Genomic DNA, 15631 nt, shown 5'->3' on the forward strand with positions numbered 1-15631 from the left:
TCTGCTCTGTGCTCTATCATTGTGTCAGCTTATCCAACCTGTCCTGCGTTTCCCTCCTATCAGCTTCCAGTGGATTCACCTTTAAAGGGAATTTTCATTGGGAAGTGACTTTTTCAAAAAGCTAATATATGTAGAATTTCCAGTTTTACACCTTCCCACCTGTTGTGCCAGTCCTTCACAGTCCACCACCAGCAAATGAACATTTTGAAAAGGTTCATAAACGGAAGCTGTTTGGTTTTTGTTTTAAAGACAGATCTCTTTGGTTTGGTTAAAAAACTAAATCTTAGGTCTGTTTGTTTGATATGTTATTTTTGTTTAAGCGTTCGACAGACAAAATTAACCCCAGCCAAAATTTAAAGGCAACAGGAAAACTTATGAACTGAAAACTTTCAAACTGAACTTGTGAACGTGGAGCAGACTGCAGATCTGGAGATGTTGCTTTCCCTCACGCTCACTCGCTACAATGAAACATGTGCATCATTTGTCCTCCAGTGATGATGACCCAACAGTGGGGTGAACCGAGTCCCATCAGAGCCGCTCACTCTGTGTCCCAGCTAAGGAGCTGGATCCCTTCATGTCCACATTTATGAAATGAACATGACATAACTGATTCAGTCCTGCCCTCCAACCTCCTGTGGAGGACAGAAGCGATGCTGTGCAGACGTCACGATCCATTAAAGAATATTGCATATTATATCAGTGCCCTGTACTCACAAAATGACTGTTTAATTATTATTTTATATGCTCACAATCAGTGTTGACACCAGAAAGGAATGAAGCTTGATATAAAATGTGTTTTCTCATGTAAATGCATTAATCCTTTAACAGGCCACAGTCATCCATGAGCAGCATAAAGAGCAGCCGTCATGCTGAAGCCATTGTGACTGAATTTCAGCCACAGATGGTTGTCAGATGGAGCGCGCTTGTGTTTTATAGGCAATTCATGAAGAAATGTCACATCATTTAGGCTAATGGGGAGATAATGAGTCATCTTGATTATTCAGGAGCCATAAGTAGCTCATTTGTCAGCATGTAGAGACCTGAGTGTGGTGGGACTAGGCCTGATCTGTGTCTATCTCTGACAGGACAGGAGCTGGCACAGAGTAAGGTCACCAGTGGGATTTTATGGGACAGCCAAGCGGCAGACGGTTGGCCTACAGAGACGATGGGCTTACAGGGGGAGGAGCTTGTTTCAGACAGGATGAAACGAGGCTGCACTGACACCCAGGAAAGGAAACATAAGGAATATATTAAACTGGGGCTACGTCCACACGTACACGGGTACTTTTGAAAACGGAGATTTTCCGTTTTAAAAAATAATCCCGTCCACACGTAAAGGCAGAAATGAAGGAAAACGCTGCTATGAACATGCCAAAGCAGCAGGTGGCGCTAGATTCCTAACCGTGCAGAAATGTTGGCCAATCAGAAGTCTAGAAGCCTCGGTGGGAAAAAGTAAACAAAGCTGGGGCACAGAAGCAGAACCGAGTCGTATGTGTGGAGGGACAGTAACTGTGTGTATATGTAAGCATTTAAACACTGCAGAGAGTAGAATTAACAGTATTGTAGAAATTCATTTCACCGAAACAATAACGTGGCGCACAGTGTGACGTCAAAAAAGGCGCACATCTTTGACGCTGCGTTTTCTGCGTTTTCTCCGTTTTCCTCGTCCACACGTAAATGCAAAAACGGAGTTTTCAAAAATCTCCACCCTGGCCGGAGTTTTTAAAAATCTCCGTTTTCAGTGACCAAAAACTGCGTTTACGTGTGGACGAAAGGTGCGAACGCATAGAAAAATCTGCGTTTTCAAAAATACCCGGGTACGTGTGGACGTAGCCTGGGAATCATGCAAAGCTAGGCGATGTAATCTAGTGGAGTCCAAGAAAGAGTTTTGGTGCCGGAAAAGCAAAATAGTCTCCTCAAAAAAAGGGAAAACCCCAAAATACGGACTTAAATTAAGGACACATAGTGCACTCAACAAACACAGGCTGTTCAGCTTTGGGGTGAACAGACTGACAGGGAAAGTTCACACGACACGCAACTACTCAGGCCTGGGACTGCACACAGCAGAGCCAGTGAACATAAAGAGGTGATTATACACAACTGAAAGCTGAGCTATGATAACAAGAGAAGAACAAACCAAAGTCTATTTTCTATACAGCAAACAACGAGCAACTCAGGAGATCAACCCGAGCCCCTAATTAGAGCAGAAATGTGATCCGTCTCACAGCTGTGGTGAAAATGGCTTCATTTAATCAGCCAGCAGGAGGTGACTCCCAGCCCACGCTCCCACAGCCCACTGTGTGAGACTCTCCCACAGGAGGCCTCAGTCGATTTCATTTATTTCTGCTGATTGTGCCATAGTTAGTCACTATTTCACTGTTGTCGGCACAGCAGACAGAACACTGCTGGATACAAATATGACTGTAGGCACAGACAGAGGTGCTGACAGGGCACAGGAAAGCATGGTTGTAGGATTTCAGTCTACTTCAGTACCCGAAGTGTTCTCGTTCTTTTCTCTGCTCGCGCAGACTGTTGTCGTGATTTAGCTCGATAAAACTGAACTGACCTGAAAAATGAGGAAAAACAAACCAAAACAAAAAAAACAACGGTAACGGGGCGGCCATTTTGGCTCCTTTAACTGCTGTTCTTGTTTCGGTTTCACCGATGCGTGCTGTATGGTAGGACGCTGCATTGTGTATCAGGCCCTGCTCCTGCAGTAGAACAGTGAGTTTTTCCTACGTTGCACGGCCCCGACTTGCAACAACCTGCTTTATTAGCAGGTTGTTGCAAGTGTATGAACCACGGCTCAGGACAACAGAACAATGAGCATCTGGGTGCAGTGAGCCAATTTATCTGAAGGTTTCATTAACATAATGATAACACTTACAGCTCATTAAGAGCCGTTAAGCTTAGACTCTCCTGAAAGGAACTGACTCGACTCAAACCTTTTTCCTCTGGCCTTATTAATATGATAAAATATGCCCACTCCAGTCTCTTAAAACGAGTCAGTGTCTGAATTTCAAAGAGAAGAGTAAAAACAGAAACGTCTGACACGTGGAAAGCAATAACTGGGATTTCTCTGCATTTTTATGCACAAATTGCCTTACTGGGAAAATTTCCACCGGGCTCTTTGGACTTTGGATACTGACCTAACATGCACGGTTCATGAAGGTTCATGAAGGTTCATGAAGGTTTCTTACCTTCAGATGTTAAAGATAAGACGCTTTCGATTTTACACTCTGTAATCAATCTTTAGCCAATGAATCGCTCAAGATGAAATTGTGTTAATAACCGAGGCTTCAGCCATTAATAAACGATTCAGGATTAATGTGTAAAGCCGTCCTTTTGCTCCTCAAGTGGATTATGTAAATCAGCTCTTTCAGATGCCACCTCATTAAAACTCCCCGCTCCACCTCACTACTCAGCACAAGCTCAGTGGCTGAGAGATCGTCAACAATGGTTTTAGTGTTGTGTTCGGCCTTTTGGTAGAAAACACGCTGTGGAGTTGTAGCAGCACAGAAAACAGACTTTGTGATTTACTGTCCTCTGTGTTACTCTGCAACATTTGGGCCTCACAAGAGTCCAGGCTAACACCACTTAATCAATGAACACTGTGTGCACTTGGCTTTAACTCCTTTACAGGCTTGCGGCATAACCGCTGCGTGTTACATTAGCGTAGGTTAACTGTTGGCATAAATGAGGTTGCTCTCACATCCTGTCACTTGCAGTCAAGGACCTGTTTGAAATCATTTCTTATGGCATACAAAAGTTTGCTTGTATATGCAAATATGACACGGAAGAGGAACAACTGCAGTTCCTCTAACCACCACCTGTGAAAGTGGAGTCAATGCTAATGCTAATAAAGAATTTAGCACTCCATCCTCTGGTCTAAATATCGTTACTACTGCCTCATTTAACAATAAATAAATAAATAAATGCTGGTGGCCACCTGTGCTACCCCCAGCCTCCTGGCCCATATGGAAAAGAAACAGAAAAAGCTTGTGAAAGACTTGCATCAGCTTTAGCTTGCTTCATATAGTGAATCATAGAAGGCTTATCCAAAACATACAAGTTTCATTTATATCATTTTTCTAGGGATCTTATATCTGTTTTCACTCTTGTGTGCTTTTCATATAAGTTTCACGCAAGACAGATACAAACTTTATAAGATTTATATATATATATTTTCCATATTGGGGTATTAATTTGAAAATCTTAGATTACTTCCTTCTTCAGTTATTGCATCGAGGTCTGGGTCACTGACATTAAAAGCAGGGGTAAAATAACCAAACTAAACAAAAAGCACATGGTAGCAACAACACTACGGTCACGACGGTATTACTAAATGTGAAAACAGGTTTCTTTGTTGTTGTTTCTTTTTTATCCTGGTAAAAGAAAAAAATTATACTAAATGTGGATACAATGTTTGTGTTTTGACTGAGTTGCGACAGCTTTCTCCAGATTGGATGCCCCTTACAAAAGAACATTTGAACAGGAAGTAGGAGGGGCTTCTGTACTCTCACTGACATCATTCAGAGCTTTTAGCTCACTGCCAGCTGACATCATTATGTAACAACCACCCCAACCGGTGGCAGCAGATGGCCCCGCCCCTCCCTGAGCCTGGTTCTGCTGGAGGTTTCTTCCTGTTAAAAGGGAGTTTTTCCTTCCCACTGTCGCCAAAGTGCTTGTTGGGTTTTTCTCTGTATGTATTATTGTAGGGTCTACCTCACAATATAAAGCACCTTGAGGCGTTGCTGTGATTTGGTGCGGTATAAATAAAATTGAATTGTAATGTTCAATTCAACCGTATATATAAATGTGGCCATGTTTGCGCCTCCAGCACTTAGCACCACTAATTGGTTCAAGTTAAAATCGTAGTTATGTATTTTGAACTGCATGATTGATTTTCCGAACTGAGATGCTGTAAGATTGAGCTCAGTTTCTTTGGACACTAAGCTTCTGAGGTTGTCCAAAAGCAGCAACAATAACAACTACTAATAAAAATGACATAATAAAAGCTGCACTATCTGATCTCTGGGGGAGGGGTGTGAGTCTGTGTTATCAAAGACGTGCTTTTCCTGTAAATGCTTTCAGCGCCATGCTTTTAACATGATCGGGTCGAGTTGCACTGGAGACTCCATGGAACCATTTGCTCGATGCTTGGGGCCATATTTCTGCCACAAGCGGATCAAAAAACAAATCTTTCTTCTTTTTAAATTCCTTCCCATCTTCATATTCTATACATCTTCCCCATACTCACATCCCAGACCTTACTGTCTAAATCCTTCACTTCCTGCTCTTCGTCAGGGCTGTACTCACTCGTTTGTATCACTGTCACCATGCATTTTGCCTTGTTGCCTGTTCCCTTTCCCAACCCCCTTTCATCTTTTTCTGTATGAAATCTGCTCATCGTCACCCCGATGACCCCTCCAGAGAGATGGAGCTATGACCAAGCTGCAGCTCAATGCAGATTTGTGGTTAATACAATAGAGATTCATGCACTTCCCTGAAATACAGTATCACAAAAAACAAAAAGAATCTTTGAAAGTAAAGCGATTTTTCTAAGTTTAGATATCTCCATGACCTTGGTAAACCAAAACAAACAGATGCATACAACACACAACCTGTAGCTAAATGACTCTGGACTTCAGGGGGTGCAGAGAAATAAACATTACTGGCCTACATTGGCCTGGCTGGAAGCCTCTGCCACTCTCTGGGCCAGCAGCAGCAGAGAGCAGAAGAAGCCACAGAGAGAAAAAGCAGACAAAGCAAAGGAGAGACTTGTTAAACGCCCCACCCTGATGGTCCAAGTTTCAAAGTTTGTGACCCCGTTTTGGTGACGGTCATCTTTGGATATGACGGTGACCCGCTTTCAGCCATCTTGGCTGTGCCGGCCCTCACCGGGAATCTAATGAGCATTCAAAGTAACAGGAACAGAGGAGAAAGCGCTAGAACGAGATGGAGAGCGTGATGGAAGCACAGAGAACGAGAGGAAATGAGTCTGGACAAAGACAGAACAACCATCAGTTTTAACAAGCTGTGCTATATCCCGACCCCGAATCCCAGTGTCAGCCGGAGGGAACGCTGCTACACAACCTCTCCCTGCAAGCTCATTGTGCTGCATTAGCACGAGCACATCCACTTACACGTACAGGTAGCCAGACGGGGGAAATTCAAAGCTCCATACCTGTTGTTTCAAGCACGGACACACTCATTTGTTTTCTTCACTCACTCCACGCACAACAATTGTAGCTAAAATACACACTGTGTGCTAGACCAGCACAACCAGACAGATGCTACCATCGTGGAATTTTAATGAGCCCATGTGGGGTGCGAGGGGTAGCTGCTCCCACTGCTGTCGACTTTTCTCAGCTTTTCGTTCTCTTTTGTTGCTCCCCATCTCTTTCCCGTCTGGCACTCTCCCTATTCGTCTGGCTCGGCAGCTTCCCCCGGAGCCATTCACGAGCTCAGATCCTTCTACTACAGTAACATTCAAGGAAGCCATGCTGTCTGATTCACGGCAGTCTGACAGAAGACAACTTAATCAAGATGTCAACCTGCTAATTTTCTTGCTTGTTTTCTACTCTCCATTTCAGCTGCTGCATTCTCCAGCCATGCATACTTTACCTCTTTGAAAATGACAACAATGAACAGATAGCCATAAAAACCTACATAGCTATATATTAGACGTTTACATCCATGACACTGTATTAACATAGCACCAGTTTAACAGAACTAAGTTTCCTCATTTGACAGATCTGCCACTGGTCTTTTAAAACTGGTATTAAAAGACAAGACTGGTGTCCACCTACCATCCACTGTCATGAAGGGGTTAGTGCTGGAGTTCAGGCAGAGGCTGCTATAGACACCAGTGTCAAGGTCATCATCGTCATCAATGTCCTGTGCCTTTGTTGATATGTTTCCAACTCTAAAGGTTAAATCTGCACCAGTGTTCAGTTCAGCATCCTCTTTACTCCCATCAAACTCTACAGTCTTGTTAGAATTAGCAGCTTTCTCATCACTGTGTGAGCTTAGAGCTTCAGCAGATCCAGCGTTCAAGCTGCTGAACCCCTTGGGACTGAGAGGCACTGGAAGCACAATGCCCCCTGCCTCTTTCTCCATCCCAAAACCCTCCACTGGGGCTTCTAATGGAGAGAGTGGGAAGCCAGCGCTGCCATCCCTCAAAGGAGGAAATGGGGAGAGGCAGAGGCGGGGTTCGGGTGGGGATTGCCGTAGGTCGATATGTGTGGCACCAGCTGCTGAGAGCGTGGGGGGAGGGGGCTGATCTTCGGCAACAGTTAGCGAGCGTTTCATGGAGTGCGGTGAGCGACGAAGACCGCTTAAAGGTGACGCCACCTGGTCCAGCCCTGCCTCGTCGCCACAGGGGTATTTATCAGGGAGCTGTAGACTGGTGGGTACCGACAGGTGGGAACATTCAGACATTGCTCGCCTCATGGCCTTCCTCTGCTGCTCAGCTCGCCCAATAAAACAGGGCGCCAACTCCTCCTCCTCCTCTTCTTCCATCTCCTCCTCACTGTTGTCCACTGAGGAGCCCTTTGACAGCTGTTGAGCTCCCGAGGCTACACCGGCTCCAGCCACATTCTCATCCGCCCTCTCCAAGTGGTTGTCACTGACTACTCCTATGACGCAGTAGTTGGGGGCCACCTGGGGCATGGCAACTTTTGTGCTTGATTCGGCAAAACATGAGCTGTTCCAGTGTTCGGATGGAGAGTCTCCATCTACTGGAGAAGCCTCTGTCAATGAGGCTCCTACTGAGTGGGGAGGCACTGCACTAGTAGGCGATGGCAGCTCCATACACCTGGCTGGAGATCCAGGAACTGGTGGTAGAGGGACCCTGCCACCAGATCCCATGGCAGAGGGCATTCTTCCTGGGGAGGCTGGGGAGGGGGATGGCGAGGAGGAAAGAGGGCTGTCCGGGCTGTCCCCTGCACTGCCCAGGGAAGCATTGCCCATCGAAGTGCTTCCCGACATGCCCCCAACTCTGACCGGCACCTTCAGCTCTGCGTCCATGCCACCTCTGTCTGGACGCTCAAAGAAGCAAAGCTTGTCTTCATCTGTGAGTCCGTCTGAAGCCATAGGTCTGTCGCCTACCACCAAGCCCCTCGGGGTACCGGTGTCCTTGGCTGTGGGGTGCTGCCAATCCCAGCTCTGAGCTGGCACGCTGGGCGACAGGGACGGCACCTTGCACAGCTCACTGTACTCTGAGAAAGGAGAGCCAGGCTGCTGATCAGAGAGAGAAGACATGCTGTCTCTCTATTCTCTCCCCTTTCTTTGTTTCCAAGCCTGCAGCTGTCTCAGGTGTCTAAGAGGTAATCTCTACCACTCCGCCTGTCTCGCTCTCTTTCCTTTGTTGTCTTGTGCTGTTGCCGTTTTGCGCTCTGCAACTCCAGGTGTGTGTCTGTGTGTCTCCACACTGAAGTCAAACACACACTGAGGCTGAACTGGATGTGCCGCTCTCTCCCCTGCTCCCTCTCTCTCTCTCTGGTTCTCTCACTCATTATTGGAGCTGTCATGTGACCCAGTTGTGGAAGTCAATTGGCTATAGCCAGCTCCCGGAACCCGCCCACTGTGGTGGAGTGAGTAAGCCCCCTCCCATCTACTTTTCTTTTTCACTCTTTTCCCCCTCTAGACCCCTCTCTGTTATTCTGTCTCTTGGCAAAAAGTACAACGTGTACACACACACACACACACACACACACACACACACACACACACACACACGTTCTTCTTAGTGAGGACCCTCATTGACATAATGGTTTCCCTAGCCCCTTACCATAGCCCTTAAAAATGAATGTCTAACCCTAACCTAATTGTAACCCTGACACTAAAACCACATTTTGAGCCATCAAACTAGTGAGGACCGTGTTGTGTCCTCACACGTGACTGCTGGTTCTCACAAGTATAGTAGAAGGCAGGTTTCGGTCCTCACAAAGATAGCTAGACAGGAACACACACACACTTCTCTAGAGCACTGCTATTAATGAGTGTCCATCTGTATGACCTGTTCAAATCCCCTCACGTCTCTCAGCAGACAGCATCCATGTAAAGTTTGGGGTCTATTTTCAGTCCCTGCGGCTGAGCTGTGAAACCCTCCTGGTAACAAACAAGCACACGGTTCTTGAAGAGTTGCAGGGGGATAAAATTAGAAAGTTGTAAGATAGTGACAACAGAAGAGCTAAAGGAACAAAAACGTGTGAGAATGTGTGCGGGAAGCTATCCAAGCATGTGTGTGCGTGAAATAAGCGCAAGCATATCGCAACTCTGAGCTCAGTGTGAAAGAAGAGGAGATGGGAAATGAGTCAGGATGGAGAGGCGAGCCTGTGGTACAGAGGCCTTCACGGCTGTCACAGTGTATCTGCTCCCACACTTCTATCCCTCACACACACACACACACACACACACACACACACACACACACACACACACACACACACACACACACACACACACACACACACACACACACACACACACACACGTGCGCGTCACATGTCATTAAGCATGTAGATTTTCAACCCTCTAAAAAGATGATTTTACACACACTTGCAGAAAAAGTGCATTCTTCCGTGTAAGCTTTGTGTCACAGCAGATGTAGGAGTCATTAAAGACAGACATGCCATGCAAATACAGTTACACACTTTCAGGCTAACGCGCACAAACAGTCGAGCCTGTAAGCGTTGGCTTCTTGCACGCAAACACTTTCAGCTCCATTTCGCTTCATCATCATCATCGCACAAAAACTGCAATTTCCACTAAACGTGGCACAGTGTTACTGGAGCTGTTGGGGCTGAACAAATGGACAGGATTCATCACATTTATCGTTTTATTTTACAGTACAGTGACAACTTCACAGCAAAATGTCAAGAACATCCAAAATAGCACAAATCTGTCCTCAGCTACAGAAGAATCCGGCCTGTGCTGGATAAATAGATCCCTCTGAAACATGTCCCACAGCTTCATGGATCAAAACAAGACGGCAGGTGACAAAGACGGTGCTCCCTTCAGCGTTTTTGTCTCTAGGCCTTTTTTGGTAGCACGCCTTTATTTAGTATCGCCTGACAAAACAATGAAGTTTATCGTGCGTAAACAGATAATCTGAGGTAAAGGTCACAATGTGGTGCAAAAGTAACGGTGGACTGGAGGGAGAGTGTGATGGTTTTAGTTTGATATGTGTGTGTCCAGTGCCAGTCAAAACAGCCGGCGGTTACACTCATTCCCGCGGCTGCCGGTTTGGACTGAGGGCTGAGTGTCAGCAGGAAACCATGATTTATAACAAGCAGACAGGCACACGGGGACAGAGCGAGGTGGCAGGGCTGAAGATGAGGAGTATGCAGACAGACAAGAGCAGGAAAAGGGAATCAGAATTGGAAAAGTGAAGGAAAACAACACAGAGGAAAAGGAAATGTGGAAAGGATACTGAGCACAGCGCTCAGATAGAGCAGAAAAGAGCTATTTAAGAACCAATGGATTTACCATCGACCAGCCAAGAAGAAGCACCTCTGCCTCAGTTTGTGACCAGCTGCCTGTTAGCTTAATGGATGGTACAACAATGCAGTCCTCCCGGTGTTTCTGGGAGGGCAGTGCATCTAAAACAACGTGACTTTAACGATCAGCTACTCAGCGTCATCTCTGAATGTTCCGCTTCAAGTGGGTCTCACAACAATAGAGAGGATCAAGTGAAATGATGGAGCTGCAATGGTTTACTAAACAAAAGCACAACTGCAAATAGTTCCATAGCCAGAGGAAGCGCCGCTTCATAAAACAGTAAATGAATGAGAGCTTTGTTTCCACTCACTGGAAAAAGGATTCGTGCCAAGCTGGCATGTGGAACAGAGAGGTATGCAGACCTTCCTCCTTCAATGAAAAACTAAACCTTACCAGCACAAAAGCAGAGGAAACACAGAGGAAAAACCAGAGTTCAGAGGAGTGTGGGCAGCGTTGAGCTACACCTTCCTCGTTAGTTAGCAGTTTTAGTTCAAATACATTGTTTATGACGCATGATTTTTATTCGTTTCATTGCCAAATGCATAAATATGCTTGAATACTGCAATGACTGACGTATCCTTTCATTGCTTAGGAGGTTACATCATGCATGAGTCTACCCAGGGCGAGAACTCAATTCATTGTGACTTCTGGTCACTTCAGGGGATCGGTCAATAATAAAGAGATACCAGAATGCCTTCCAACTGCAGCCCCTCTCCTGCCCTGTTTGTCTAGCGTATGTCTGACGCATTATGTGGTTAATGGGATCACAAGCGATCCGAGTTTGCCTCCTTCCTTCGGTCTACCCGTCAATTAACTAAAATGGCTCCTCCATTAAAAAGCAGCCTGCCGCCAAACCGAGAAAGCACGTCTCCACCAGAATGCCAACGACCTCCGTCGCGTTACGGGAACGTCAGACACAGCCTGCCTCTGTTTCTGCATCGCAAAATGTCACCACAGTCGGCGCCTCTGTCGCCTTTTCCACATCGCACCTGGAAAATAAGACAGACAGGCAGGTAGACAGACTTGCTCGAGGCTGACGGACCGTCACTGCCTCTGTGCATCACATGTGTCATGTTTGCTTTGGGCACAATTCTTCTCTCCCTGCCTGCTTGCCTCTTGAAGTACAAAACTGATGCCAGAGTCCCATGGGGACAACGACACACACACACCAACAAACTGATGACCTCACCCTGTCTGACTGGTTGGCTGACAAAGATACGCAGACACACTCACTATACAGTGTTATATAATCCCACTGGGTGACAGAGAGGCTGTGCCTAATAACCCGTGCAGGCCACTAGGATGGCATACAGACAGGACAAAAGCTGTGGCCAGGAAAACAGCTCAGTGGCATGTTTGAATGGCTTTAGTGACGCAGACTGAAAGTGACAGAAAACAGCTTTGATTGATCAATAAAACACCAATTCAAGATTTTCTGCATATACGTGCAAACATCCCAATGTGCCTTACAGTCCTCTTGCTGTGACTATGGTACCAGTATTGGATCTGCACCACAAATCTGTCAACACTGGACAACAGCCTCAGAGCGGTGCTAGCTAGAAGCTTAGCTGATGAGGCCTTAAGCAGGTTAAAAGGTCAAACTTCTCACATTTTTAGTTGAAAACATAAGAAAAGTTGGATGATCCAAACATTCTAGTTTAATAAATTTACCAGCAGCAAGCCAGACGGCATGTGGGCGTTGTTTCATTGCAAAAATAAAAATGACCAACAGAAAACAGGATCAATTCAGTTTCGTAACAAAGCTTTGCACCTGAAGACGCAGCAGTAAGTTATACATGCAGGTAGGGCTGTGCGATACGACCAAAATCTCATATCCCGATATAAGACATCTATCGTCCTGATAACGATATAAATCACAAACATTTTCTGTAAATTCTGTGAATTTCGACTTGCGTGAAGTGTTTCCAGCTGGGCGTCCTTTACCCGGAGTCGAGTGTTTTAGCCGATGCATGAAACGATACATTTTTAGACATAAGTTGTAACGTACGCTGTTTTCTTTGTGAGTATTTATTACACGGCGTGTTGCGGGGAAAAGCCTGTTCTAACCTGTTCTAAGGTTTATTTTTTAGCACCTGGCGGCTCATTTTTACTTCTCATCCGTAAATAATCTGCATCTTTCACGTGATTCAGTTTATTTTGAAAAGTCTCAACAGGATCTTGAGCTTTATTGTGAAAGGTTTATGTGGAACAAGCGGACAGGCGGTGGTTTTACCGTCGTTGTTGCTAACGACAACGCATAAAAACAAGCGCTTGTCCGTCCGTAGTGTGGTTATATTAAATATAAGAGAAAGAGAGAACTTTAATAAATTAATGTAGCCACTACAGTGACATCAGAACCATGAACAAATATTCCCGTAAACAGTTTATTTTGCGACACCACGAAACAAACGACAGCGTAAAATGAAACGATAGACGTTTTTATATCGTCAGCTGATATATATCGTTATATCGAACAGCCCTACATGCAGGAGGTATGATTCAGGATATTGTTTCTGTCATTCGGCACTTGTGTTCTGCTTCCTTGCACAACTCTTACGTTTGTCCCCTCAGGCCATATAGAGGACTAGAAGCCTGGTAACCAGTGGCAACCTAAAATCATATATCTACTCCAGCAGGTGTTTAGACATCAGACGTTGGAAGTTCTCCGTGTTGTAGCAGTATCTGATGATTACAGACATTAACACAGGCTGGTCTGCTGTGGATGTACCAGGAAATTAAAAGCTGGATAAAAAGTGATGAAACTTTTCTGTAGAAATAGGTTTCGAAGCAACAGAAACCCCACAGAGAGAAAGGTGGTACAAAGTATCACTGAATATATCTGTTTTTCACGTTTAACACCTGTCCAGTCACATATGAGGTACGTTTTCCCTCCTAATACCGACACTTCAGCTGGAAGCTCTTCTTGTTATTTTAATGCAACGTCTCCCCTTTAGTGTCATTGGCTGAACCATGGAGTTACTCTTTAAGGAGTGATTACAAAAAAGACACATTAGCAGGTAGCATGGTGGATGATAGATACACTGTATTGCCTGTTCCAATCACGCCCATGGCCACAGGTATAAAACCAAGCACCTACATATGCAGACTGCTTCTACCAACATTTGTGAATGAATGGGCGGCTCTCAGTGAATTCAAGCCTGGTACCTTTATAGGATACCAGGTGTGCAACAAGTCCAGTCATGAAATTTCCTCACTAGGAAATATTCCACAGTCAAGTGTTAGTTGCATTATAACAGAGTGGAAGTGACTGGGAACAACAGCCACTCTGCCACGAAGCAGTAGGCCAGATAAAAATCCCAGACTGGGGTCAGCAGATGCTGAGGTGCACAGTGCTCCCCCACCGGTCGCAGCAGATGGCCCCGCCCCTCCCTGAGACCGGTTTTTCCCTCCCACTGTCACCAAAGGTCTTGCTCATAGAGGGTCATGTGATTGTTGGGGTTGCCTCTGTATTTATTATTGTAGGCTCTACCTTACAATATAAAGCACCTTGAGGCAACTTGCTGTGATTTGGCGCTGTGTAAATAACATTGAACTGAAAGGTCGCCGACATCGCCTCGTCCAACATCGCCTCGTCCAACATCGCCTCGTCCAACATCGGTGTCTGATCTCACAAATGGTCAAAAATGTTTGGTTGGATGGGAATGGACCGTCACTCAAGTTAATTTGCATTTGAAGCAGATGAGCTAACACTTTTGACAATATAGTTTACTTCCAAGCAAAAAGCCTTGTTTTTTTACATATGGCTTTTTATGCAAGTTAGTCATGAGCTGTTGTGTGAAATTAGCAGGATTCAAGTCACCTGAATATGCCAGGAATTTTCTGTAAGCTAATTCCCCTCTGACAGACTGCAATACAAAGATGGAATGATGATGACAGATAATGAGGAAGAGGAGAATAATCTCAGCAGGGCGTCGGTGAAGACGGTGATGATGCAAGGAGACAGTCTTTAGTCCAGTTTATTTATAGCTCAATCGCATTTCCTTCCCAGCCCATCACAACAGCCAGACTCTCACTAAACATCTATTGTTTCCTCGGTAGCCCTTCTTCACATTAGTCACCAAAGCAACTGACTCTTGTTTCTATAGCAACTGGCTTCTTCATCAGCCTGCTGGCTCCAGCCAAGCGGGGGGTTGGGGCAGAAATGGTTTGGGGGAGTGTTTGGTAGTGATGGTGGTGAGCCAGGGGCTGATGGAGGGAGGATGACGGCAGTGAAAGACAGTGCGTCTGCACGAGGAGGGGGACGTTATTAATATTCTGGAAACCACGGGGAAGGAACTCCACTCCACTAATCTTCTGTGCCTGTTGCTGCAGGTTAAACAGATCAGTCAGTGTCTTGGTATTAATCACAGGCATCAGGCAAAATCCGACTGCTCTGAAAACATGGGAATATGTCCTTTGTTTCGCTGTTTAAGGGGATTATAGTCGTTTCTTCTTCTTCTCAGAACTGTGACCGACAGTGTGAAGACTTATTTGTGACACTGGGTAAAATCTGAATCGAGCCACCCCTCATTCCTTTAAATCTCACATCCAAAGGAGCCAAACCCTTTTGTAATTTTTAAAGTGTAATAGTCCTCCAGACTCTTTGAAGCTCTTTCAAAGTGTTTATTTGGACATTTGATGAATTTTCACTCATTTTAGTTCAGTGCTTTTACCTGATCAGTTTCAGAGCAATTGGTTCCAGTTTGTTCCAATTTAATCAGCTGACTCTAAAGTAGTACAAACGAGATCTATTAGCCAAAAAGATAACATATCAGGATGTGTGCAGGCCTAAAAAAACTACAGCAGATTAAAAGTATCAACAAAATCCATGGATGCATCCATCTACTGTTCACTGAAGTCAGAAATGGTCTGGAGTGGCTGTCAGGAAGCCATTCTTAAAGACAGGGAAGAGAAAGAAAAGGCTGAGATGTGCCAAATTATACAAGAGCTGCACTGAAAATCTGAAAGGTGGAGCTGCTAGCCTACCTGAAAATGCCACAGATGCCACTCTAATCAAGGATCTCTGGTGTGGGACGCTCACTCGTCCTATGCCAAAGCCAGAAAAGACCAAAGCTGTTTTGGTGGAAACAGGGTGTAAATGATCCCCGACGGACCCGCCCACACG

At 45.3% G+C, this 15631-nt stretch overlaps 1 protein-coding gene across 15 annotated transcripts in view; it reads right to left on the reverse strand.

Annotated features, from left to right (window-relative positions):
- Nucleotides 1-15631, reverse strand: part of LOC113029844 (uncharacterized) — a 121082-nt gene that overhangs the window by 19435 nt on the left and 86016 nt on the right. Inside the window, exon 1 of one of the 15 annotated variants that reach the window (XM_080306318.1) lies at nt 6813-8492. The exons of the other annotated variants lie outside the window; for them this stretch is intronic. Within the exon in view, the coding sequence (XP_080162444.1) occupies nt 6813-8265 (1453 nt within the window). The 5' untranslated portion in view covers nt 8266-8492. Of the gene's footprint in view, nt 1-6812; nt 8493-15631 lie in introns of those variants that run through there. 15 annotated transcript variants of the gene reach the window in all.

Source organism: Astatotilapia calliptera, chromosome 9, assembly GCF_964374335.1.
Source record: "Astatotilapia calliptera chromosome 9, fAstCal68.1, whole genome shotgun sequence".
NCBI lineage: Eukaryota > Metazoa > Chordata > Actinopteri > Cichliformes > Cichlidae > Astatotilapia > Astatotilapia calliptera.